At 34.3% G+C, this 27,513-nt stretch overlaps 5 protein-coding genes across 9 annotated transcripts in view; 2 read left to right on the forward strand and 3 right to left on the reverse strand.

The window, feature by feature from the left end:
• Positions 1 to 5,623, reverse strand: LOC125068701 (juvenile hormone esterase-like). Its single transcript, XM_047677987.1, has 3 exons — positions 5,386 to 5,623; positions 633 to 1,924; positions 1 to 512 (listed from the first exon to the last, which is right to left on the reverse strand). The coding sequence occupies exons 1-3, from the start codon at positions 5,398 to 5,400 to the stop codon at positions 317 to 319; spliced, it is 1,503 nt and encodes a 500-aa protein (XP_047533943.1). The 5' UTR covers positions 5,401 to 5,623; the 3' UTR covers positions 1 to 316.
• Positions 799 to 27,202, forward strand: LOC125068700 (V-type proton ATPase catalytic subunit A). 3 transcript variants are annotated; one of them, XM_047677984.1, is made up of 12 exons: positions 799 to 808; positions 1,258 to 1,261; positions 18,231 to 18,239; positions 20,111 to 20,211; positions 21,839 to 21,951; positions 22,177 to 22,404; positions 22,564 to 22,701; positions 22,786 to 22,937; positions 23,022 to 23,739; positions 23,955 to 24,091; positions 24,177 to 24,366; positions 24,450 to 25,170. In XM_047677984.1, the coding sequence occupies exons 4-12, from the start codon at positions 20,130 to 20,132 to the stop codon at positions 24,540 to 24,542; spliced, it is 1,851 nt and encodes a 616-aa protein (XP_047533940.1). In that variant the 5' UTR covers positions 799 to 808; positions 1,258 to 1,261; positions 18,231 to 18,239; positions 20,111 to 20,129; the 3' UTR covers positions 24,543 to 25,170. The 3 variants fall into 3 exon arrangements, with proteins under 3 accessions (XP_047533940.1, XP_047533941.1, XP_047533939.1); XM_047677985.1 differs by lacking the exons at positions 799 to 808; positions 1,258 to 1,261; positions 24,177 to 24,366 and adding an exon at positions 27,192 to 27,202 and having other exon boundaries at positions 18,189 to 18,239; positions 23,955 to 24,112; positions 25,060 to 25,062; XM_047677983.1 differs by lacking the exons at positions 799 to 808; positions 1,258 to 1,261; positions 18,231 to 18,239 and adding an exon at positions 18,328 to 18,346.
• On the reverse strand, positions 6,241 to 8,188 carry LOC125068703 (terminal uridylyltransferase Tailor-like). Of its 3 annotated transcripts, XM_047677991.1 has the most exons (4): positions 7,983 to 8,188; positions 7,593 to 7,748; positions 7,162 to 7,431; positions 6,876 to 7,012 (listed from the first exon to the last, which is right to left on the reverse strand). In XM_047677991.1, exons 1-4 carry the CDS (start codon positions 7,993 to 7,995, stop codon positions 6,963 to 6,965), a joined length of 489 nt encoding a protein of 162 aa, XP_047533947.1. In that variant the 5' UTR covers positions 7,996 to 8,188; the 3' UTR covers positions 6,876 to 6,962. The 3 variants fall into 3 exon arrangements, with proteins under 3 accessions (XP_047533945.1, XP_047533946.1, XP_047533947.1); XM_047677989.1 differs by having other exon boundaries at positions 6,241 to 7,431; XM_047677990.1 differs by having other exon boundaries at positions 6,241 to 7,431; positions 7,593 to 7,826.
• On the reverse strand, positions 9,276 to 15,967 carry LOC125068704 (speckle targeted PIP5K1A-regulated poly(A) polymerase-like). The gene is made up of 6 exons (XM_047677992.1): positions 15,622 to 15,967; positions 14,977 to 15,153; positions 13,777 to 13,845; positions 11,900 to 12,157; positions 11,513 to 11,671; positions 9,276 to 11,179 (listed from the first exon to the last, which is right to left on the reverse strand). The coding sequence occupies exons 3-6, from the start codon at positions 13,823 to 13,825 to the stop codon at positions 9,453 to 9,455; spliced, it is 2,193 nt and encodes a 730-aa protein (XP_047533948.1). The 5' UTR covers positions 13,826 to 13,845; positions 14,977 to 15,153; positions 15,622 to 15,967; the 3' UTR covers positions 9,276 to 9,452.
• The window catches only part of LOC125069017 (myosin-2 heavy chain-like), an 8,035-nt gene continuing 7,238 nt past the window's right edge, over positions 26,717 to 27,513 (forward strand). Inside the window, exons 1-2 of the mRNA XM_047678420.1 lie at positions 26,717 to 26,815; positions 26,990 to 27,427. Coding sequence (XP_047534376.1) covers positions 26,717 to 26,815; positions 26,990 to 27,427 — 537 coding nt within the window. The remainder of the gene's footprint in view (positions 26,816 to 26,989; positions 27,428 to 27,513) is intronic.

Below are 27,513 nucleotides of genomic sequence, written 5' to 3' on the forward strand. Positions count from 1 at the left end.
TTATTAGCAAAACGCATGAAATACGTAAATCTAAGGTTTATTTGTCTATTTTCATACTTACATTGGAATGGGCTAAATAGTCATTCATTAGTTGATTATATTTTTGACAGTACTTAAATGGCAGAAGTCTATATGACTACGCTGGAGGACTCTGTTATAGTAATTAGTGGTTAAATAATACAATAACATTATAGTGATACAAAACACAGACATGAGAAGATACTTTATCAAGTCGCCATATTTTATTAAAACCTCATCATTTATTAAAACCTAAATATTTAGAACGTAACTGTCCTTATGACGTTCAATGATTTTATCAAAGTTCGTTGTGCATTGTGGGGTGTGAGGGCATTATGGGGTGTCGATAGTGTTTGTCATAGATTTCTTCCCATAGGTGGCACCGGACTGACGGCGATGTATTTCGAAGTTCTGGGTTCATGTTTAAAGACATGTGAGGGGAACCCGTCTCCCCCGAGGTCGGCCATGTTGGTACCCACGGACTTTCAGGTTTTCTATTAAACAAAGAAAGCATGACATAAAGTTGTAACTATTTAGATAAAAAATAACTCATTTATTTGACAATGAATGAAGTAGTATCGTAATAACGTTGATTAATCATTTGAATAACTCACCCTGTAGTAATGAAATTCGCCCAAAGATCCCGCATTAAGCCCTTAATTTTTTTGAAATCCTCGGAGATCGAACTTTCGTCCGAGAGGGTCATGTTAACGCCATCCATAACAGTATTTGTTTGAGCACAATGGTTCGCTCCACGTACGTTTGTGTACGGTATTAGTGGTGTGCTCTCGTCTACAAAGGTGTACTCATACAAATATATCTGATTATTACCCGATTTTACCTGATTTTTCAATGTTCGCAACGTTGGGCACGCGAATATAATATCAGTGAAGAAATCAACGTGTTCTAAGACTGTGTTGTCGGATATAGGTTTGTCTCCAAAGTAGAAACGTCTTACCCTGTTCGCTACATCGTGTTTCTCTTCTTTATTTTTAAATGTTAAATCACTGGGCATGAAGTCTCTAAAGTTGGCGTTCATTTCATCTTTTATGTGATCAAAAAGATCGATACGGGACGCTCCTTCCATCACAGCAAATCCATATAACGTGGGAAGTTTGAGATAGTTACCAGACTTCATTATATTTACGGGACTATCTTCCAGGAACCTTACTTGTCCGACGTCGCTTTCTACACATGGTGCAGATAAAAACTCAGAATCTGTTCTATATAAAACATTAGCCGATTGTAATAGATCATAAGAAATAGTTTTAAAAAAATCTTGTAATTCATTAATATCATCAACTTTTTCAAAACCTATATTTTGGGCGTACTCTTTAGCATTTTTTATTGGATCCATTTGTACACTAAATGGTGACGTGTTCACACCGCTCTCCGCAATAACCTTATTAAATAATCCTTTTGCCATTTTCGATAGTATAATAAGATCGACCGCCGCTGAGCCGGCGCTGTATCCGGCTAGAGTGACGTCATTGGGATTACCACCGAAACTTTTAATGTTTTTCTGTACCCAGTGCAACAATGCCACTTGATCTTTCATTCCTGCGTTCCCGGGAATATCTTTCGTGCCTAAACACAGAAATCCATGTGCTCCAAGCCTATAGTTAAATGTTACTGCAATTATATTTCTATTATTGACGAACTTTTTAGGTGTGAGGTAATTCCCGTGGCCAACAATGTAGCCGCCACCGTGAACGTAAACGACAACCGGCAGATCTTTCTCGTCTGTATTAGGCACATAAATATTTGCAATAAGACAGTCTTCTTGCATAGTTTTATCCTTTGGTAGGAAACGATCAGCCACCGTAGGTACATTAAATTGTGGACATATAATTCCGTTGTCTACAGCTTCCAATGTCTGAACCCATGTCGTTGGCGGCAGCGGCTCCTAAAATATATTTTATTATAGTGAACATCACAAATAAATCTTTGCGATTGTTGGTAAACCAAATCAAAAATACTTATTTTGAGTAGGCTTCTATAAGAAATTATTGAATTGTCTTTTTACAAAATTGTATTAAACTAATTGTCAACCGTCGCTTTACTCGCTATTTAGGGTTCAGTGGTTTGGCCGTGAAAGAGAAACAGACACACAAGAGTTACTTTCAAATTTATAATATTAGTATAAATTTAATATTATGTTAGACTTAACGTTAAGACTCAACGTCGGACTCCCGTCGGTATAAAAATGTATAAAGCACGTTCAAATAATATATATAGAAGAAAAACGTTACGAGATATTCTCCATTTTGGAAAAGCCCCTGCGCGGCATATTTAAAGGCTCTGTGCCTACAGAATTACATAATTTCTGACGGTGATACTATCACGAAATTCTAATCCTCCTGTAGATAACGACTCGACGCGTATCGCGGTAAAAATGCTCTGATTTAAGCGATACCGATATTTCCGATTTCTATAGCCCTTCCGGGCTTTTTTACTTACGCGATCTCTTTATTTTTATTTTTAAATTTTAACCACTTTATCTACTATACAATGACATCCTACTCTTAACTATCAATGCAAGGTAATCTTTTAATTAAATTCAGGCAGTTTCAATAATTAACAATAATTCTAATTTAATATAATTTCAATTATGTTTCTCACAATATATGACAGTATTATTTTTAATCCATAATAAATGAACTATATATAAAACTGATTCTATAATAATAAAAAATAAACAATTTACATTAAAGTCGATTACCTTGAACCTTTGTGTTCCGGTTGGGGCCTTAGCGTACGGAATACCATAAAAAACAAATATATCCTCGATAGGGTCTTTGTAGCCCCGTACAGGGCCCTGTGAAATTTCCACCAATCGAGAATCTAACTCCGACGTTGCTTTTCCCAACAGAAACAACAGACACATAAATAAGTACCACATCGTGTCGTAGAATTTACACAATTAACGCACCCATTTACGAAACGCGGACTTCGAATAATCTTTAGATTGATAGTAGATGTAACATGTACGTATAACGTGAACTCGGAAAGAGCGATACCTTGTTGCTAAGGTTCCACGTTAAACTAAAAAACCTCTATTTCCTTATCAAAATGCATGAACATGTGTGGTTCCTTATATTTATTATCTAAATATTAATAACTCTGTCTTTCCACGTCCAAACCACTGAATTGAATTTGATGAAGTTATGTATTAAGCGAGCTTGAATCTCACGGACATAGGTGACTTTTTTATACCTAAAATTTGATGACCAACCGCTAAATGGCGAACGAAGCCGCGGATTTAGGCCATTAAAAAAAAGTCATCACAAGGAGATATAATTGAAAACTATTTCAACTTAAACTTAAGTATAATTTTAAAGCTGACCTAACTTCCAATTTTAATATTTAACTTATCAGAATTGCTTGAACTTTAAGCTCATCTTTTTTTTCATTGCTTACTAAGTTGTAATGTGTGTTTTTTTAATAGATAGATTGATTCATGAGGAAGGTTTAATTAAATTCTAAAGTGATGTCTTAAATAAACACATTTTTGCGCCTACATTGCAAACGCTCTTAACTATCAATAAAGAAAATTTGTTTACCTGGATGAAGCGGCTATTTTATAGTTTAGTTGAAGGGATATGAACAACTCATACTGTTCTGATCGATACAAAATTTAGTATCTTGTAACTTCAATGATACAATGATATGCTAGCCTGAATTGATTTTACAGCAATATCTCACATCAGCAGAATACTCAACTGATCATGAACTTATAGCAGACATACCAAGTTTGAGGTCATTGGAATGGTTTTAATTAATTGTTATATACTTTATACTTTTTATTGTACAACACAGAGAGAAAATAAATAAATTAAACATGGATACAACCCAAATATAAGAAGCGTACAATAGGCTATTTGACTGGTTTTTAAAATCCATTTTATATTATTTAGCGGAGGTTAAGGAACCCAGTAAAAGTTATTTTTTTTATTTACATATAATCCACGTACAGTAGGCAAACAAGGTTAACAACCAAGTGAAGTCATTATAAGCCCGACCAATCAGGAGCGTTTTATGACACGTGACAGACGTTTGAAAAAATACATTTTTATTTATGGATTTATGAATTAATTAATTAATATTTTCAACTTTCGTTAGCAAAAAAACCATTTTTAAACTCATAATATATACTGATTACAATAATTGCCACTTTATTTTTCGCATTGTCAAAGCCTATTGTATTTGTAATTGAAAGCCAGCCAATAATTCATTCCTAGTGCTTTAAGCCCTAATACCAATGATATTCTAATAAACGTTACTAGAACATCATTGCCTAATACCTTACCTAAAATACCTTAAATACCTTTAATGTAAGCGGTCAAAATGTTCATTTTATATTTTTAACGTATTTATGTGTATAGACCCCGTGCGTATCGTGATGCGCCTACTGTTGCGCCAACTCGCGGAACAGTGGTGACAATTCGTAGATGCCCAGCTGACTGACGCCTTCCCAAGTAGTATATAATTCATACGCACTTCGAGGTCATTATTAATCGAAAATAATTAACATTATGACCTCGACGATAATCCAATGTGGTTTTCAATCAATCTATTTACATTTTTTTCGTGCAAAATCGATATCAAAAAGTAAATAATGTACCAAAAAAATTAGAAATCCAACCCTTCCGAGTGAATGTGTTGCCGCTTATTATTGAATTGAATTTTAGGCAAAAAACTATTCGAAAGCAGGCATGTCTCCAACGTGAGAGAAATTATCGATGTAGATGGTGAACGTATTATTGGGTGAAAAGTTTTACCACAAACTAGGGTAACAAACCCTCCGTACGATGTTACGTTGAAGGTATATGAAAAAATATATATATATATTGTAAATTGTATTATTAAGATCTGATGCAAACGACACTAAATTATAAATTTTTACAGTTACTTGAGTATAAGGATAACAACTCGTTGAAGCAAATATGCAGGATCGTACAGTCAACCTAAATAAGTATTTTTAGAGTAATTGTTGATTCTAGATTCATAGCAATTTCACTAGCCTCTTGCACTAATAAATTAATGCTTTGCTCTTTCGTTTTCCTCAAAGCATGATGTATGGCACTGGTGCTGTGGTCCTTGTGTGATTAAAAACATAATTTTTGTGTTGTTTTGTTCATAACTATAAATTGATGAACCATTCGATTTTTTTTTGTATCCAGTGAACACTGAATATTTCATTGGATCAATTGCTTTTGGCTTTTTCTCGGAAACGAGTAAAATTTTAATAATAATATGTTTATTTCAAGAAATTAGATCCCATAGTTTTGTTAGTAGAATGTAACTTATATTTAAATGTTAGTAAATTTATAAACTATTACAATTACAAAAATTAAAAATCAATACGATAGCTGGGAGCATGCAGTCCACAGCATTTTAACTGCTGACTATTTTGTTCGGAGTTGTTGCACCCAATAACACAACAATATATTTTGGCAGGCATTAAATTCCGATATTTTTAGGTATTTTTCACAAGTTCAATCCGTACGCACGAGTTCACTCCGAACAACTGTTGTCACCACATGGCCACACGGGCATCTACTAACTTTCCGATTGAGCCGCAAGGGCGGTTCCACATGCGCACGGGGCCTATAATATACACGTTACTTTTTTTAAACATTCCACTCATGTAAATAGTAATAAGTACTTCAAAATAGAAGTCTCCTAATAAAAAAATATATAATTTCCCTCTAAAATGGCTCGCAAATCGTATTAAGCACTGATTGGAGGTCTGGAAGCCCTGAGACTCCTACTTATTTTTTTAAAATAATTTGTACATTTTTCTTCAGCAAAACCTCAATCCTTTTAACTCTTTATAAATTATTATATATATTTTTTTAAATCTTTAAAAAAAATTCATTTTGTCGATATATATGATGATATGCACATATACTAAATCAAATTTATGTTATTCATGAGAATTAAGATATAACCCTGACCCTCCACGAGAGAGGGGCACAGACTTTTTTCATGGTATTATAATGTTTAAGATATTACAGTTTATAAGTATTGAATCCTTTAAATATGTTAAATTATAATGTTAGTATTAAAACTTTTCCCATGAAAATTACCTTGGAGCATTGGCGATGGGGTGACCGCTTACCATCAAGGAACTTATTTGCTTGTTTCTAGTATTAAAAAAAAAGATATCACAGTTGGGACGAGTTTATTGTCTATGTCAAATAAAGAAAGACTAAAACACAATTTTAAAGCATGATTTATTACTTATTGTTAATTAAAAAACTATACATGACTGTTAATAAATACTACTGTATGGTGTAATTAACACATGCATCGAGTTAATAAGATTCCATCAACTCCATTGTTTGTACAAATTGTGTTGTTTTATTTATCTGTAATTCCGTTTATTTTTCCCTTTGAATATATTTTTTGTGATATATTTATTATTTTGTCGTAAGTTCTGATTAAGTTTGTACTGTTTCTTGATTCCATTAAATATTGCAGGTTTCTTTGGTTTGTTTCTGTTGGCTGGATAGTTATCTGTTCTTAATAATAATGTTTTTAGAAAATTTACTTCATTGGTGCTATTATAAATATCGGCAGCTCTATTAAAATGAGACATTATGTGTTGTGCTAATTTAGGATGCACAGCAACTGCACAGTTTCTGTTGTGCTCAAATGGGTCTTGCACGCACAAAACAGTGTCTAGTCTAATTGGTTTACATTGGCTATCCTTTTCTACATTTATTTTATAAAGTGAAAACTCTGCTGGCACAGTGTCAACTTTTAAAAAAAATTCTCTTTCCACTGGCTTACCCATAAAAGGACATATAATATATTTAGAATATTTAAAAGTATTATAGTATTCAAAAAATCCTCCAAGCAATTGATATAATGTTTCTTCATTATTATTCACATGATTAACTTCACAGAAAGCTGTGTTCCAGTTATCAACAATATGTTCATCGACATTTTGTTGTAAATGTATAATTGAGGGAAAAATGTTCTTTTGCTGTAAGTAAAATATTACCATCATCGTCAGACAATAATTTGGCATCAAATTAACACCAGTCAACTTATGTACCTTGGACCAGTACTTAATAAGAATTGACAAGTATAATATTCTATTGTCTATTTCTAATAAATAAGAAATTAACTGACTATTTCGCACTCCAGCAGAGCTACTAAAGTTTAAATCACAACATCTTTCTGTTGGAGCGTGATAAAACTTAACAATAGGCACTTTGGCATTAGTTATTGCAAATAATTTTTGGAATATCCAATGACGCCTTCTCAATATATTTTTAGCTTTCATAACAAATGATGCATTCGGAGGACTGAGCCAGCTCGGGAGCTGCACATAGCAATCTATATCACTTGTTTTTATCCCAAGTCCCGAGACTATTGAACCAAAACCGTTGACTATGCAACCTGCAACATAATTTTTTTTATACACCACTGAGGTAATTAATTGTGAACTTATTTTTATTGAACATAAATAATCAAATGTTATTAAGTAAAATTGTGTATTATACATAGTGACAGTAATTTCTTATCAATTGAAAATATATATATATAGTATATAATTGTACCTGGCCAGACTTCATTAAAAGTTTTGTGTAAATCGTCCAATAATATTTGCAAATTTTCCACTTCATGCTTTGTTAGTCTCACATATTGCATTATTTCTTGAACCTGTTCATCAAAATCACCTTCGAATGATAGCTTTGATGTATCATATATATTGTCTGTAAAATTATAATAATTGTATGTCAAATAGAAGCAAGGGTTTCACCACAGCTGGCGATTTGACCACTCGTATGAATCTAAATAAAAATATTTAAATAAATTCTACACTACTGTCATAATATAAAATAATTAATCAATTAATTTAATTGTGATTTCCTAATTCCAAAAAGTTTTTATAAAATTATTGTAAAGATAGTAAATAAAAGCTTTCTTTTATATTTTATTATTATTACCATTTGTTTCCATAATCACAATTCTTAACAAGACTACTTTTAATTACAAAACGTTACTAGATATTTAGAAGATTAATGTAACATAATTCGAATATTGTTGTTGTTTTACGAGAAACTACAATTATATTATCCATCCAATGACAAATAAAATTACTAAACATTCATGGTTCATAATACGCTGATGACATTTTAGTGCCTTAACCTACCAGGCTAGTGGCAACCAATGGCAATTAACCACAGAGTACATATTGACCACTATGTTTTAAGAAACGGGACTTCCATACATTAGAAACTTTATTATGACCATTTTCTTTTGTTTCATGATACATTATTTCTATATAATATAAATTACAAAATATATAAACTTGATTTGATTTTCTTATTAAATAAAAACAAATCTTCACATGGTGTGAAATAACAAATCTTCACTTTGCTTTAATGGTGAAAGTAATAATAATTTATGATTTTTATTAATGGTTGGTGTTTGTATTGGTAATTTTTACTTTCGCTGTTAAAAACACAGTCACAATAATTTTAAAATATTTTTTATTCGATTCAGTGCGAATGTCGATATTATCGTTTAAATTCAATATAAGAGTAAATAATTAATATTGTTGACTTATATATACGCACTAGCTGATGTTGGATATATTTATGGATTAACTTAAAATATTACGTTAATGTAAGATCTTTTTGTATTCTACATTAGTGTGTATTTTACCCCTTAGGATGGGATATCCAGAAACATTTAAATAGATACGTATCTACACATTTTTAATCAGTATCCCAAAAATAAAATTTCATGTGTCTAACTTTCTAAATTGACGGACTTTCATACAAACATTCAACCCTTATGAGTAGAATATCCAGAAACGCTTAAAAAGGTATTTAATCATTTTTAACCAGTATCCCATAAATAGTTTCATATTTCTAACTTAAAAAAACGACGGACTTCCATACAAACTTTCAACCCTTTGAGGTAGAAACTCTAAAATTATGGGTGTCTAGTCAATAAAACGATCCTACTCACCAAATTTCATAGCCCCAACTTTAATAGTTTACGCTCGGCGATGATGAATCAATCAGTCAGGACATGTCATTTTATAAGTGTATAATATATGTATTAATATATATATATATATATAATTCGGTAAATTAATAAACAAAAAAACGACGTATAAGGTACATTAATATTTTTTTACTTTTTGTAAATTGTATTAAAATCTGACAAACGTCTTAGGGGTAAATCCTATACATTAGTGAGGTTTGTTGTTACAGTTTGTAACGTAAATGGGGTAAATAAAACCAAAATTAAAGTTAACAACTTCAAAGTTCTACATATTTTATATAAAAACATAGTTACATAGAAAAAAATTAATCACTTAGCTTATTAAAATAAATTGATCATGGTAAAATTCGGCAAAATACTATCTAATATATAACACCTTAATTTCGCATTAACACGGTGGCTCAGGGTGTAACGCATTCAACATTGTCTTTATTAGTGTCATTTTTATTTTCAACTCCATCTGAGTCTCCAGCCAAGTTTTTTTCACACTTGTCTGTCTGAGACACGCTTATATTGAGATCTTCCTCGCTTTTTGCTTTTTTATCTGCAACACTATTTATATCACCAGACTTTAGATTTAAGCCTTCAACGCTAATTATAACATCAGGTTCTGTATTTTTATCATCAACACTATTTATAACTTTAGATTCTGTGTCTTTATCATCAACACTACTTATAACATTAGGTCCGGTGTGTCCCGGTTTTTTTTCACGCGGTTTTAGATCCGATTTTATTAAGGTAACGAACCAATTATGCATACTTGATACGAAGAATTTACCGAATTCTCGGAAAACCACAGGATCTCCCTCAATCAATTTTATACAAGCAGCCGCATTTTTCGGTTCTTGAGAAAATGTTAAAGTCAACCTGAATTGGACGTTGTACTGTTGCTTTTCGACGTTTAGTATTTCTTCCGTTATACGCGTTTGCTTTTGTAGAAAATCTAGATGCATTAAATTGTAAAGTTTTGAGAACTGGTTCCTCTTCCATATAGGTTTGTCTACAACGGCTAAGTACTTCTCTTTCTGTTTTTTCCCTGTATTATTTGCTTTTTCCTCGATTCTCACCAGTTTAATTTTGCATATCTGTTCGAACACCTTCTTCAGAACTTCTGTGATCACCGATTTCCAGTCTGGATTTATAATGTTTTGTATAATGTGTGGGTAAATGACCACTCGAAATTCAGGATGTAATTTTCCATTTGATAATTTTGGTTTTTGAATTAAAATTATCTGAAACAGACCCTTGCAGTTGTTGAGCTTTTCCTTATCATAGGCCGCCGCTGCAAACCTGAAGAATTCTTTAATTTCGAAGGCGAGTCGACTAGTGATCGGCGAAGCCACGTTGTGGCAGAGTTCGAAGGGGTCCTGAACGCACATCGCTGTCGTAAACCTCATCGGACCGGTCAAACGGTCTCGAATGTTACTTACGTAACGCCCGAGTTCCTTCGGTAAGAGATTCAGATCTTTAAATAAATCTTTCTTTATGGGGCTTCCCATGAATGGACAGACGACCAAGTCAGTAAAATTGAAAGTGGAATAGTACTGAAAGAATCCTCCAAGTAATTCGGATATAGACGAGGTGTTGGTGGACTCGGGCAGGCGGTCATGGTGGTGCATAAAACCGGTGTTCCAGTGGTCCACAATGATGTCGTTGTCGGCGTCCCGCTGCAGCCACTCCACGGCCGGCAGGATGCTGACGGGCGGCTGCTGCAGGTAGAAGATGATCAGCATGGTGAGCGCGTAGTTGGTGAGCTTCCCCGTGCCCGACAGCCCGTGCACGCGCGCCCAGTACTTGATGACCACGGCCATGGGGATCAGGCGCGGGTCGGCGTGCAGCAGGAAGGCGATCAGCTTGCTGTTCTGGGAGCCCAGGGGGGTCTTGAACGTCACGTCGCAGTTGGTCTCGGTCGGAATGTGGAAGAATTTGACGATGGGGGTGTTGGCGCGAGGGATGGCGAGTATCTCTGCGAACAGCTGAGGATACTGGTGAAGGATTCGCTTCGCTTTGATGACGTAGTTGGCGTTTGGGTGGCGCAGGTTGGGCGGCACGTGGATGAAGCAGTCCGCGTCGCTCGTCTTGATCCCCAGGCCCGTCGTTATCGAGCCGAACGGCATAGCGACGCACCCTGCAATCCAATTTCATTATTAACAACATTTGGAAGAAAATCTACTGACGGGTGAGTAATGTGCAGTTTGTTTACCTAGAATGACGTGGCTCTAGCAATACTTGTATGTACATATATGTAATTGAGTTAAGATAAAATATATAAAAAAAAGTTGAAGTACGTTAGTAGTAAGATTGAACATGTGCTTGATTTGCGTATACGATCTCATCCTCAATGGTGAAGAGAAACTTCGCGAGGAGACCTGCATGTGTCGAACGTACATCCACTATCCGACAGCGGAGTGGCGTGATAAGAGAGTGTTCGTTTGAAGATGAATGCGCATATAGCAGGTACCGGGCCAAGACTGCTGCAGCGCCTGCTCCAGGTCGTGGTAGAGCTGCGCCAGCGCCGCCACCTCGTCCTGCGCCAGCCGCACGGCGCCCAGCAGGCCGGCCAGCTGCTGGTAGAAGTCGCCCGACAGGTCCAGCGCGCGCGGCTCCACAATCTTACTCACTGCGGGATATAATGTCAGCTATTTCAAAATTAATACACATACAATTACTTTAATACAATCCGTCGGTATCGGGTCGCACCATCTCAGCTTATGTATTATTTAAAGAACCCAGTCTGAGGTGTTTGTATTCATTTGTAACGATAGAGGCATTTGACATTAATGTTAGTAGAGCACAAAGTTTATTCCCGGGTATGAAGTTGGATAAGTTTGTTACGAGTTGATCTTACTGGAGATCCTACCTTTGTTCTTGCTATGCTTAAATTCTCTCTTCGGTGTTGTCGGCTCCGACTTATGGGAGTACTGCTCCACGGTCAAGAACTCTCCGTATATTATGACTTCATTGGAGTCCTCTATAGCACATTTAGCTTCGTCCGCATCTTTGAACTCGAGAACGGCAAATTTATTATTTATTTTTACCACTTTCACAGTTCCATAGCTTGAAAATATTCTTGTGAGATCTTGAGGCTGAGTGTAAGAAGGGTATCCTGAAATCATACATATGTTACTGTAAAAGCTCGAACTAAGGTAAATCTTAAGATTTTCCAGTAAAACCTAAGATTTACCGACATGCGTTGGTAAATGTAAGTATTTATTATAAAGGGACGACTGTCTTGGACTTTACCATCATTCACTTGGTAAATCCTAAGATTTACCAAGTGAATGATGGTAAAAACAGACCCAAAGCCATATTGAAAACTAATGATCTTTTTCTACATTGACTCGGCCGGGACTTATAATAGAACCAGGGACTTCGGAGTGGTGTACCCATGAAAACCGGTATACACACTACTCGACCACGGAGTTCGTCAAACCACCTCCCACTCATCACACATTCAATTGCTAAACAGTAATACTCAGTACTGTTGTTTTCCGTTTGGAAGAGTAAGTGAGCCAGCTACACACACAAGGGACATAACATCTTGGTCACCTAGGGTGGTGGAGCAATGATTAATATATCTTTCGGTACCAATGTCTATAGACTGTAGTGATTACTAAGCATCAGGTGTTCCATTTACCAGTCGTCCTACCTACCTCTAAAATTTAAAATATCATTTGATTACCTCATGTGATTTAACAGGTTTTGTTTATTGATAACTTTATTTTTTATTATTTAAATTATAGACAGACAGACAGATTACATTAATAGCTTAATAATGTTAAAAATACTTATTTATGTAGTTACATTTATATTATAATTATATATTTAATATACTCTTATTTTGTTATAGTATTTTATAAAAGTGTAATCGATTTCAGAACGTCATTCGTATGGCTTTAAAAAACAATACTAGAGTTTTTCCCGCGCAAAATGATTATTAACAATAAAAAGAGAGTCGCGCATGGAATGAAAATAGGATTTTTTGTGAATTGAATATTTAACTCCAGGACTATAATATTTATAAAATAAAACAAATAATAAATAAACATTCTTTGTACTGGTGTATTTATTAATAGCCACTGGTCGGCTTTTGCTTACTCTGCCTTGCATATATTAATAATAATATACAATATTAGTATATAAACTTCCCACATTACAGTGGAAATAAGTTCTAATTTTTATTTGGATCAAACATTATCAAAATTAAAAATTATATTTTGAGATAAACAATTTACCTACGTCTTAAGTCTTTATATTAATTGCAATAATGAATTTATCCATAGCAACGTATATTATATAAAAAATAAAGCAGTAGTATTCACTTTCACATTTATTTAGTAATAGATTGCTTCAATTTCTTAACTTGCACAGTTCAGATTTGAAAGTACATAGAGATGGATCAGCAACCATTTTGTTTAATTTAAAAATATTCTGGTGCCCACTTTAAGCATGAAAATTTTGATAGCAATTCAATGCCATGCCTCGTAGACATCAATCATATAATTATAGTATTTTTTAAGTATTGTGCAAATATAAGATTTTAAATTAACATGGTTATTTTTATTACTAACAGTATTTAAAACGGGATATTTACCATGTTTTTTATTTTTATTTGGTGGAGCTCGATATTTCGACATTATCTATGAATGTCTTGTCCACGAGACTATATTGGGCAAATGTTTGGTTACTCATTATTAGAATAAATAAATATTAAAATGTATTTACCTGTAACAAGAATTTTCCTACTATCACCGGGCTGTGGTAGGGTATCCATAATTTGAGATAGTGTTATACCTGAGGAGATTAAATTAATTCTTACAATTTTCACAAATTTTAATGTCTTGCTTCAACCATTCCCAATCTTAACTAAACAAAGTTTATGCCCAAACACAAGTGGCCTATTATATAGCCAATCGAAGTAGGAATAAAGATAAACAAACCTTAGGTTTACATATTTCATGTTATTTGCTAATAACTCAGCTATACTGTGAACTACTATGAGTTCATAAATAAATATTATAGTTAATTTCTCACTCACAAAATTCGATAACAAGGTAATTTATACCACTTAAAAGAATTAACAGCACATCAAATATGAGATACAATTGAATATTTCATACTAGAAAAACTTAATCAATATTTATTGGACGGACATAGAATTTTTATTCAAGAGTCCAGTCCAGTCCAGGCCCAAAGAGCAGTTAAGGTTATATAGAGTGGTTTAATATTAATATAATTTGTTTTGTAAATTGGAAAGTGCTTACATGCAATGGCTTGTGATTAATCAAGTGACTCAGGTATTGATAAGCACAATGTTATAGAGACCTCAATTGGTATATTAATTATTGTCATTCATTATTATAATCAAATTCTGCTAATATTTCTTACTTTGCCAAGTAATAAATATAATTGTTATATTATTAAAAGATTAATTAATAAGTGTTATTACTCACAACACAATATATAGTAATAAAGGGTAGTAGTAGATAGCAAAGTAGCAGGTAAAGTATATTCTGATATAATTCATTTCATTTTATAAAAAACAGCTATAATAAATAAGTATTACTATTTGTCAGTCATAAAAAACAGACTCAAATGACAAATATTGTTTTTAATACAAACAATATGTTAGAGTCTTCTTAATATGTATTTTGTTAGCTTCTTCTATTTTATTTAGTAACTGTAAATCTACTGTAAAGTCAATCTTGTTAATATTATGAATGCAATAGTTTTGATGAATGAATGTTTGTTATTCAATGACACTCCGAACCATTACTCATCTGGATGATATTAGACACTCGAGTTAGATTATAGTCTGGAATATAACACTGGTTACTTTTTATCCTCATCTCTTCCTCACATGGAGGTGAAACAACAGACAAATACTAGTTTATATAATATAGAATAATATATTACATTAATTACCTTTTAATACCTATATGTTTTTAGTTCATTATCATTCACTTGTATAGTATGTTGTAGTGTGGCCTTGATTTGCTTTTATCTTGAAGACATTTGTACTTGTTTCAGGTTCAGTTATAACTATGCTTAGTATTTGTAGATTAATTCGATGTCAACCAAGGTGTTGTGGAGCATTCAGAACTGTAAAATAAAATTTTAAATAATATAATATAATAATAAACAACTAAGCATTACAGTGAGTTTGCAAATAACGCAACTTATATAAGTGAGCAAAAACTTTTAAATAATCATTTATGTTCATAAAATAATTTTGAGTTAAAAACTACTCTATGTCTTTATAGTTTAGTATTTAATTAGTAAGAAGGTTTATGTTTGACGCAAAAAAAAAAACTAGTAAATAAGGTTTACTAGCTCAACTTAAAATAATTAATATTGAAAAAAAAATAACTTTTCTTCTAAAACAGGCAAAAGGCACACATTTAAAGTTAAAACGACAAAAATATGTTATAATAAGTTTGTTCCTTTGTTAAGATTACTTATTGTTAACTTTTTTACTATTTACCGGCAATTTTATCCGATTAAATTATAAATAAACAAAATGAACAGTAAATAATATTTTATTTAAAACCAGTATTTCTATAAGCTAACCTTATTTTAAGCTGTTCCTTGTTAGCACGGTGTCGGACAAACCAAGATAGGGTTTATTTTGTTAAACTGTTTATATTATGTCGTCAGCATTAAAGAAGTAACATATGTAAAATAACAATAATAATAATTGTACGTCAAATCGTGATCTTATCCAAGTTTTAAAGCCTCGACAGTTCGACTACGTACTAATATAATATAATGAATTAACATACGTTTATAATCAAAGTATGTAAGGAGTTACGGACTTTCCAGAATATTGTGATCATGTGTTGCAATTTGAATATTCACTATAAATATAAATTACAAAAGTAAAGCATAATTATACGTATTGTCAGAAATGTCATTGATAATGCACTATGCGTTTAAAGTTTACAGCAGTAATGCCAACTCCTTCATAATGTTCCCCCAAGACTAACTACAATTTCCCCTAAATTTTGAAATCCCTTTTTTTACATATCATCTTTGAGAAGTAATTTCAAATATAAATTTTAAATGCATTCAAGTGGAATAAAATAAATATTATATTTATGAGGGCACATTTTACGCATTTATATACTCATAAATATGGCCCATTTCAATGAAAGTAGGAAAAAAGATAAATAAACCTTAAATTTACGTATTTCAGGCGATTTGCTAATAACTCCGCTATGTTGTGCACTACTGTGTGAGTTTATGAATAATAATATACCTTTATTTATAATGCACCACTATTACATACACTACTTATTTCCACTTAAAGTTTACTTCCAAAATTACGATAACATTTTCGTCGACGTTCAAAACGACATTTTTTCGCAAATCCATAGCGAGTATTATGATAATAATAATAAAATTAAACAATTCTTATTTTTTATTTCTTAATTTTTTTTTTCTCAAATTTAGTTTATATTATCTATTTATTTTGTTGGATTCTTTAATTTCAAATAATTTTATTTAATCTTTTTTTATATGAAAATCTAGTAGGAAATAACTTTTTTGGGCATATGCGTAATCTGATTTATTGCCAAATATCATTACAGTCTTCAAATAAAAGTATAAAAACAGGTATGCAATTTATTTTGTTTGTAGAACTTAGCCTAAAAGAGCGCAGAAAATTAGATTAAAAAAAAACCTATCATTTTAAGAGCAATAGATTATAGATTAATCAGAATACGCAGATCAAAAAATAAAGATACCATGCCTGACTTATGTATTGGACACATTTATTTTAAATAGTCTACATTGACGTTGACAATTAGTTTTGTGAGCTTAAAGTTTACATATTTAAAAGTACCTTTCGATAACGATCTAATTTTGTCAAAAACCTAATATGAATATTTTTTTATAAAGTATATGTGATGTACAATCTGGAATTAGTAAAATATTATAAAATTTAATTAATATATTCGTATACATATCGCGAACCGAAATAAAAAATCCATAATAACCCTAATAGAAGATAAATTCAACATGATATTCTAAAAAAACCTTTTATAAATAACACATAGTTAAGCAAAGTTTATACAATGAGATTTTTAGTTGGTAAATTAATATAATTAAAGTTTGTTCACAAACTTAATTCAGTAACTGTCGCAATTATTATGAAATACACAAATTATAATACTTAATATTATATTTTTTTACAGGTAGTGTGCTAATCTTAAATATTCATCTATGATGATGATCTCAGCAATAATCTTAATATAAACATAATATACTTCGAGGGTCCGGATTTATAGGTCTCGAGGCCTTGAGTCATCAAAGGGCCGCTACTTTTTATAAATATTTTATATTCTTCCTTTAATTATTAATAAAAAAAAAGAAACTTTCTGCAAATATATGTATTATTTAACCTGAAATATATGTTGATGTATATTTCGATAATAGACCTTTATTTATATACAAATTATTATCCTTCAAGAGATACAAAAATAATTAAAAATAATTACTGTATAAATCTTGACCGCGTGGAATGGGTGCAAAAATACTAGCGGCATTTCCCTGTTGAGTCGTAATTTCGATCCTCTGGGCAAAATAGTTTAATTATTGTATTCTTATATTTAATTTTAGTGCTTACTCGTCGGAAGTGACATGTTTTTTGATTGCGAAATTTCTCATGTGAAGGTCCCGGGGTTGTAGTCCCTAAATTCGGCCCTGCATACTTCTCTCTAGCATTCCTGATTTACAAAAACATCATCTAACTGCTTTAAATTCTTAGGTGTTTCTAAGTATGTGTTTCGAGCTTTATTATTATGACCGTTGATTTTTCTTGTCTAAAATGATTGTTTTAATTTTAGTCCTTTTGTTTTGTATTAAGTTGTTCGATATTTCGATATTAGCTTATACCCGATTAATACATTTTTTAAAGAATATTTGATTACAAGATAAACAAAAAAAATATTGTATTTTTGAAATCATTATTTTAGTTATTTTTATTTATATTATGCATTAAAAACACAATCAATGTTATGGATTTTTATTGTGATTTGAGCATTTAAATTAAAAATCAATGAATTTAACCAAAGATAGTAGACAAAAGTCATAGACTCAGGTCAGCTGACACAACTTTTATCATCGGTCTTGTGATAAGTTGTGTTACTCCGCCATTCCCCGATCGTCTTTTCCATCTTTCTTGTCCCGTGAGTTGATTTTTTTCATAAATTTGCTTTAATACTGCATATATCATAGTTTTTTTAATGTGCTTGTGTTAATACTTAGTGGACATTTATATTTAAGATTTTTCTTGGTAAGCTTTTGCGTATTTCTGCCATTTTCAAAATTTTCATTTAGATCTTGTATTGTCACGTAATTATCCTATTTATTGATGTAGAAGTGGGACAATTAAGTAATTTTTGTCTACATCTCAGCTATTATATTAATATAAACAATTACGTGTAAAATATTCCATATATTTTGTATGTAAGTACTTTTTGTTCCACCCAATTCTCATCATGTGACTGAGGTGGATACTTAATTTAAGTCTAAAATTTCAACGAAAACTACATTAAATTAGTATTGAGACACCTGCTTCTTTATAATAACAATTTAATCGATATTTTTTTTTACAAATTCTATACGAAAAAAGTATATTTGCACAGTATTTCTCTTCAAGTTAATGCAAAATTTCTACATAAGTAATCTATAATAAATCTTATTAGATTCTTATTAATATAACATAGCATATTATGTCGAAATGGGTTGACCTATTTGTTGTTGTATCTATTTAAAATAATAATATTTTATTCAAATATTTAATACATAAAGTAAGAATACAATAAAATTAATACATGGTTAATTTCTGACGTTATAAATGTATGTCTGGATATTTTCTCCATAAATTTCTAAATTGAAGGAATTTCCTTTTGTATTTAATCTTTTTCTCTAATGTTTCTCCCTATCATCTATTATTCCTTACCATTTTATATGAGATATAGCCAAATAATCTGTAAAGAAATTAGCAGTCTATTTATTTTAGTAAGGTTAAAATTTTTTATTTTAAAATTATGAAATTTTAATTTCATAACAATTTTTAAAGGAACTGTTCATTTTTATGCTTTTATATAAATTGAATGAGTTTATAGATTATTATGTAATGAATGAATTTACCAAATGTTTGATTCTAACTCTTGTTAAAATTATATCATGGTAAAATTTAGGAACAAAAAAACATAATTTATTACACAATAGTATGCTTTAAGGGTACTAATAGGAGCCATACTTGCAATCCAAAAAGTATTAATTAATTTAAGGATACATAACGGTAAGTTATTTTAATACCGAACTTGCAGAGGTCTAGTTCTATATTCTATAATTAACTATAATATTTATGTTTTAAAAGTCATTATAGACTGAGCTAGAACTGCAGGTAGTTGTCAGCCTTTTAAAAATGATTCCTGCTTAATAAAGATATAAATTTTTGCTACCCAACTTCGGAAATTTGGTCCACCCAACTATTGTTAAAAATATTTCTTTAAACCTTATTTTAATTGAAAACTAGGTTTAAGTTCCAAACTAAGATACATGCATCTAATGTAATCTACTATTTTTTTTAAAATAGGATTTTCTAAATTTTTATTGACAGTGATTGATGATTCTTATCTTTTGGAAATAGATAAAGATCAGGATCAGCTGATCTGTCATTCAGTCGGATCAGAGCTAGTCTTGTGTAGTGTAATTTTACGATTTAATAAAAAAGGTAATTTTTTCCAGACATAAACCAATGTTGATTCCTAATTAATAATTGCTATTTGTTTTGAAATGTTTAAGAAAAGATTAATCTCATGCTTTTAATTATAGATCTTTTCCAATTAATTCAATACAGATATTTTTCTGTCGGATATAGTTATGTAAATGATAACTTGGTGTATTTTTGTATCTATTTTATGCCAATAATATGAGTTTAAATGTTATTTCCATAAGAAGATGAATGTGCTTAAGTGTAAAGAGTTGTCAGGTGCTAATCGGTGCAAGTTAGGAAATGTTAGTATTGAACACCGTCTTATGCTTGCAGGCTTAGATAAATCGTCAAAATGTCGAAGGGCGGTTTGAAGACGATCGCCAATGAAGAAAATGAGGAGAGATTCGGATATGTCTTCGCCGTATCCGGTCCCGGTAAGTGTTACTGAAATTCTTTAATTCATTTTAATCTTAAATTCTGTTACTTAATATAAGTGTTTTAATGTTAAGTGAATAGTCTCAGTTCTAATATAGATTGAGTCAGATTATAGATATATAGTTATATGTATTTGTCTATAATGTACATTATTCCCCATCCCACACCCAGTTCACTAAAGAATGTAATTGTTAACTGAAAGTCCCAGGTTCAAATCTAAGCAAGCACCATTTAGATAACATTTATATGCAAAATGTGTTTATAATTAATTTATCTCTGCCTAAATACTAATCCATCTCCCTGAAGTAAAACAATTTAATAGATTTTAAATTCTTAATTTGTTACAAATAAGTTTCGAAATGAGTGACAATGACATGATTGCTGTCAATGCGGCAAGGTCTTGAAGTATTTAAAATTTATCAGTGTTGTTCTGTAAAAACTCATATCGCTTCTCACTCTTGTAATGTTGTAAATTTACAGTATATGCCACTTTGATTCGTGTATACCGTTTTGAAATGTGTGTAAGCCAGTGTAACACGTACAAGGAACATAACATCTTATAATTAGTTCCCAAGTTTGGTGGCGCATTGGTGTTGTGAGGAATGGTTAATATTTCTTACGATGCCATTGTCTATGGTCAATGGTGACCAGCATCAGGTGACCCATTGGCACGTCCGTCCGCCTATATGTTTTATATAAAAATGTAGTTAATACAGACTATAGAAGAACCGGCAAAAGAGTCTGCCGGAGTTTTCATAGTGTCATATATTTATAATAACTGTCGTTAGAGTAAATTTAACCTTTTGCAATTTCACGATCGTTTTCTGCGGCGAGTTTTGATCTCGTTCTTACATGAATACTGCTCTACTTATCCGTGTACTATAGTATGTATATATAAGTTAGTATTAAATTTTACACATGAAAATTAATATGTGTACTTAAATTTGTTGTAATTAAGTAATATTTATGCTTAATTCAATTGAGCTGTATGTAGAGCGCCTAGTTGTGTTTGATAGGTTCTGAAGCCGTACGATTTCCGTAATTCATGCACACTTATAATTGTAATACTACATTGCATTTTATTTACTAGCGTACGTACTATGTCATATTTTTTTTTAATAATGTATAACGTCGAATAATAATTCATTTATGATATATACGAAATCATAATGCTACTGACATTATGTTTAACTTTTATTTTATTTTCCTGTCAAATTAAAATCTCTAATGAGAGAGAAAAGAAAAGTGAACAATTTGTAACATTGTTAAATAAAATAAGACCGCACAACACCTATTCTTCCTTTATTGAGAAAGTTTTGCAGCGTACTCTACGCTGCCTCAACACGTGCTGGTGGTGACCACCGTCTCACTTACTTGACCGTATCGTTGGTCTAAATTTAATCCGATACGTGCAGGTTATGTCATTAATCCCGCGATATTTCCTTTGATCGCCGAGCATAAGATTAATTAATTATAAACACAAATTAATTGCAGAATTGAACCAGAAAACTTGCCTTTTAATAACTTAAATAGTCATAGTAATAGGAACAAAAATATTGTCTTTGGCTTGAGCACAATAGTTAAATATTTTTTTGTGTTTATAATATGTCTATTGTCTTTGATCAGTCGTCACAGCGGAGAAGATGTCCGGATCCGCTATGTACGAGTTGGTGCGTGTCGGTTACAACGAGCTGGTAGGAGAGATTATCCGTCTTGAGGGTGACATGGCCACCATCCAGGTGAGTGACGATAAGTCGATAAATAGAATCCAAAGCGATCAGAATCAGATCATGAGACTGACGCACGCGAGTCGACCTTTAAGTATTTAATTCCCTTGAAATTAATAAAGTATATATTTAAGTTAAATTGCATAATTTTCTGTTGATATCTTTCAGTATTATAGACACCATATACATTTTACTGATATATATTTGTAGTGTTTTTATAATCAATTATTTCTCTAGGTATACGAAGAGACATCGGGCGTGACAGTCGGTGACCCAGTACTCCGTACCGGTAAACCCCTGTCCGTCGAGCTCGGACCCGGTATCCTGGGCTCAATCTTCGACGGTATCCAGAGACCTCTGAAGGACATCAACGAGCTCACACAGTCCATTTACATCCCCAAGGGTGTCAACGTACCCTGCCTGGCCAGAGAGATCGACTGGGAATTCAACCCACTTAACGTTAAGGTATGCGAAATTGCTTAAGATGCTGGCTTGGGAGTACTGTAATCAGCATAACATGAAAATTATTTCCATATCATTATTATCCTAAGTTAATTATTAAAAAAACATTTTTTAAATCCATGGAAACCCAATTTCTACGAAAGTTACGTGTCCGTGTTTCAGCCCGGCTCGCACATCACGGGCGGCGACCTGTACGGTATCGTGCACGAGAACACGCTGGTCAAACACAAGATGCTGCTCCCCCCCCGCGCCAAGGGAACCGTCACCTACATCGCGCCCGCCGGGAACTACAAAGTCACCGTGAGTAGTCCTCCTGCACGTCCCAGTACTACGGCCCGACCGCGTACAAAATAATACGTCCTACATGTATACAATACGCGACAGGACATCGTGCTGGAGACGGAGTTCGACGGCGAGAAGGCGCAGTACAGCATGCTGCAGGTGTGGCCCGTGCGCCAGCCGCGCCCCGTCACCGAGAAGCTGCCCGCCAACCACCCGCTGCTCACCGGCCAGCGCGTGCTCGACTCGCTGTTCCCGTGAGTAGCGCCCGCCGCGCCCCGCGCCCCGCGCCACCCGCCCCGCCCCCGGCCTCCGTCGCTAATCACACTTCCGTCCCGCAGCTGCGTCCAGGGCGGAACCACCGCCATCCCCGGAGCCTTCGGGTGCGGCAAGACTGTGATCTCCCAGGCTCTGTCCAAGTACTCCAACTCCGACGTCATCATCTACGTGGGTTGCGGGGAGCGCGGTAACGAGATGTCCGAGGTGTTGCGGGACTTCCCCGAGCTGTCGGTGGAGATCGACGGCGTGACGGAGTCCATCATGAAGCGTACGGCGCTCGTGGCCAACACGTCCAACATGCCGGTGGCGGCTCGCGAGGCCTCCATCTACACGGGCATCACTCTGTCGGAGTACTTCCGTGACATGGGCTACAACGTGTCCATGATGGCCGACTCCACGTCTCGATGGGCCGAGGCGCTGAGAGAAATCTCGGGACGTCTGGCGGAGATGCCGGCCGATTCGGGTTACCCCGCGTACCTGGGTGCCCGTCTGGCTTCGTTCTACGAGCGCGCTGGTCGCGTCAAGTGCCTGGGCAACCCCGACCGCGAGGGTTCCGTGTCCATCGTGGGCGCCGTGTCCCCCCCCGGAGGAGACTTCTCCGACCCCGTGACGGCCGCCACGCTGGGTATCGTGCAGGTGTTCTGGGGCTTGGACAAGAAGCTGGCCCAGCGCAAGCACTTCCCCTCCATCAACTGGCTCATCTCCTACAGCAAGTACATGCGCGCGCTCGATGACTTCTACGAGAAGAACTACTCCGAGTTCGTACCCCTCCGGACCAAGGTACGCCCGGCAACTCGCCCACGTCGGCACTCAGTTGTAGCACCATACCTCTAATATCTGAAAATTAAACTTTCTATTAACTATTTATACTTAAAAAAAAATCTTTACAATATTTGTAATAATCGTTAATTTCGAAGTTATATTCACATCGACATCACAAATAACGATCGATCTCGAAACATTCGTCATCATGCTTACATCGGTGCCGTCCGCAGGTCAAGGAAATCCTCCAAGAGGAAGAGGACCTCTCAGAAATCGTGCAGCTCGTCGGTAAAGCGTCGCTCGCCGAGACGGACAAGATCACCCTCGAGGTGGCCAAACTGCTCAAGGACGACTTCCTGCAACAGAACAGGTACCCCACCGACCGCTAGATGTAGTAGTATCTAGTAGTCTCGCGAGGCCGAGTCGCGACTGAGGCGCGTGTGGTGTGTCCGCAGCTACTCGTCGTACGACCGGTTCTGCCCGTTCTACAAGACGGTGGGCATGCTGAAGAACATCATCGCCTTCTACGACATGTCGCGCCACGCGGTGGAGTCCACGGCGCAGTCCGACAACAAGGTCACGTGGAACGTCATCCGCGACGCCATGGCCAACGTGCTCTACCAGCTCTCCTCCATGAAGTTCAAGGTGAGGCTCCGGCGCCGTCTGCCCGCCGGTGCGACGACCGACCGTCGGCGATATTTAATGTGTCCTTTCGTTTGCGACTCTAGGACCCCGTCAAGGACGGCGAGGCCAAGATCAAGGCAGATTTCGACCAGCTCCTCGAAGACATGTCCGCCGCCTTCCGCAACCTCGAGGACTAGGTCGCCTCCTCCCCACCTCACCCGTTCGCCATCGGACCGCCACCGCCACCGCCACCGCCACCGAGTCGTATCGACGCGTCGAGAGTCGATATCGCGGTGGCCACGGTATATATTATTTAAACCGAAGCCTAACTTCGGATTGATGAAATTAAAAATTCTAATAGATAATTATTATTGATCGTATTTAAAATGTTTAAGTGTTACAGTTCGATGTGTAGTGTAATACCGTCGTTGAATTCTACGAGACCCGCGGCCGGGCTCCGCCCTCTGTACATAGACTCCCACGGGGCTCCCTCGACGTCCTCCCGCGGTCGCGCTAGTTGTTACTTGTGATTATTATAAATATATTTATATGAACTAACATTACTATTGGCAACATCGTGTGACTCATACTGTCGTCCCTGGTGCATTCCACATTATATTTAGATATTTCGAAAGGATTTTTTTGTTTTTATTTATAATCTTGGCATTTTCCGTATATTTTTCGATGTTCAGTATTATAACGAACTGCTTCTAGCGGGTAGCGGCTAGCTGTCGCGTACAAATATCTACAATAAAGTATATCTTGCTGTTTGAACTTGATACGTGTTGATAGACGAAAGTTATTATAAATAAATATTAATTTAAACCTTGTTGTGTTATTTATCCCTTCCAATCTAATATAATGTTTACACAGGAAATGTTTTGTTTTGTTTATTGGAAATATGTAAAAAACTATATAATATTCGGTACATTGGTCTGAAAAACATCTGCCACATGAGAATTCACAGGCTCTCATTGGAACAGCAATAACAATAAGGCAGGTCATTAACCCTACTGCCGATTAATAATATCTGAGCCGAGACTAATCCTAGCTCTTTGAAAACAAATTTAAAATGAATATTACCAGAGATACGATTTCATTCTCATTACGTACCGTCGCTGTCACTCGTTTTTGCCGTCTTAGTGAGGCCACAAGGGTGCGTTCAGCGTTGTTCTGTGTATTTCATATCTATACCCAAGATGTGTCTCACAGTGCACTACTGAAAGAAGAGAAGAGCACTGGAAACGCTGATAGTATAATATACCTAACATCTAAATATTATAGACAATACATAGACAATTTACGCATGAAAGCACGTTCAATTATCGATGTAGGCACTCTGCGTGTGCCGAGATAATGTGAGTGACGCTCGTGTTTACAATGACATAGTATTTAAACGTTTATTTTATTAAAAAAATGTATATATATTTTTTCAATAATTTTAAGTGGGTGTAGAAATAGAAATAGATAAATAAGTTATAATATAATGAGCATTTAGTGTAGTGTTACAAACTGATAGTCCACTATCGAGAAACATTCGGTTGTCTATCGTTAGATAAGGTGTAAGCAAGGGTATTTTATAGTTTATTGATATTATCGTCACGCGTCTATACAGGTTGATACTATTGATAGTATCCATAGCTTTTTGTGAGCAATACTATTGATAACAGCGATAATATCGATTGAATTATTACAACATATTTCTTTAGGATCCCTTGCACAATTTCAATTGCATGAAGTTCCGGGTGTTGTGGCGGTAATCTTAAAATTTACTAACACGCTGACAGTTTATTTGAAGTGAAGGGGCGGGCCTTGGTAAATATGGGCTGACGCCAACGGCAGAAGAAAATCACGACTAATGTGTACTTTATGTTTTCGATAATATTGAATAAAGTTACAAATAAAAATATGTTATTTTGTTCTTTTGTAAAATTATTTTTAAATGCGACTGTTTGCAGTGTCAGCACATGCTTCACTCGCCCTACTTGCCGGCTCTACACAAAAGCTTAGCAGCTCTTCCTTTTGTTTCAACAAAATCTAAAAAATAATAAGTTAAAATAGTTTTTGTCAATTAAGTTTTCTTTTTTTTTTTAAATTATAAAACGACAATAATATTAGCATGTTGCAGCATGGGATTTTAAAAGATCCTTAAATGGACCAATATGAATTATATCTTCAATTTATCTTTATATGTATCAAATATGTATATTTATAAACCAAAAAAAAAAAACAACATAGACTGGCCATTACAGTTTTGTCATTATTACTCTTTGAGAAAATATATCACCGTGACTTACTTTGTGGTGATTGAAGTACGTTGTTTTGAAAAAGAGTTTAGGTTCTGTAAAAGATATAAACTAACTTCTACAAAATGCCTTACGAATCATTGTATGGGTCACCCAATATGAGCGATTCAGCGCTTTTAATAAGTGTCGAGGACCTGATAAACAGAGCGCTCGGTTCGCCGGATGTAAGTTAAAAGCTATTATTGAAACCAAATTAGTTAAAGAATAATTTTCAATATAATTTGTTTGTAATGTTAGGTGAATTAGTGTATCAAAGACTGTGTATTTTTTACAATTGCTAAATATAATATTATATTTTTTTCAAAATCAAAACTTATAAATTTATCTGTAATTGCCAGGAAAATACAGTAAATTTCAAATTGGTTCAAATGATTCTTCACATCTTAGCGCGACAGCAACGTATGCTGGAACAAAGGGTAGAGATCAGAAGCGCGGATTTAAAACCACAACGGTTAAAAGGCACTCCTGAAACTACCACGGAAAGTTCGTCTTCTAAGAGTCCTCGTTCACCGGTAAAACGTCGGATGGCGGGAATCAAAGAAGAGCGTAGTACAAAACAAGATAAAAAAGAAAAAGAAGGCCAGAAGGACTTGGAAAGTATTGAAAAGAAAGAGCAAAAAGAGGACCTGCAATACATGGAAAAGGATAAAGATGCAACAGAGAAACAGACTAAAAAGGAGAAAGATAGAGCCCAGAAACAAAAGAGGCATAAAGAAAAAGACATGGAAAAAGAGAAAGCAAAAGCTGAGAAGGAAATGGATCATGCTGAACGAACGGTTGGTGCTGATACCTTTTACACGTTGTTAATTTACGCTTATCTAACAAAAATGTTACATAAGAGTAAATTAACAAAATACCACAG

Source organism: Vanessa atalanta, chromosome 14 (genome assembly GCF_905147765.1).
Source record: "Vanessa atalanta chromosome 14, ilVanAtal1.2, whole genome shotgun sequence".
NCBI classification, from domain to species: domain Eukaryota; kingdom Metazoa; phylum Arthropoda; class Insecta; order Lepidoptera; family Nymphalidae; genus Vanessa; species Vanessa atalanta.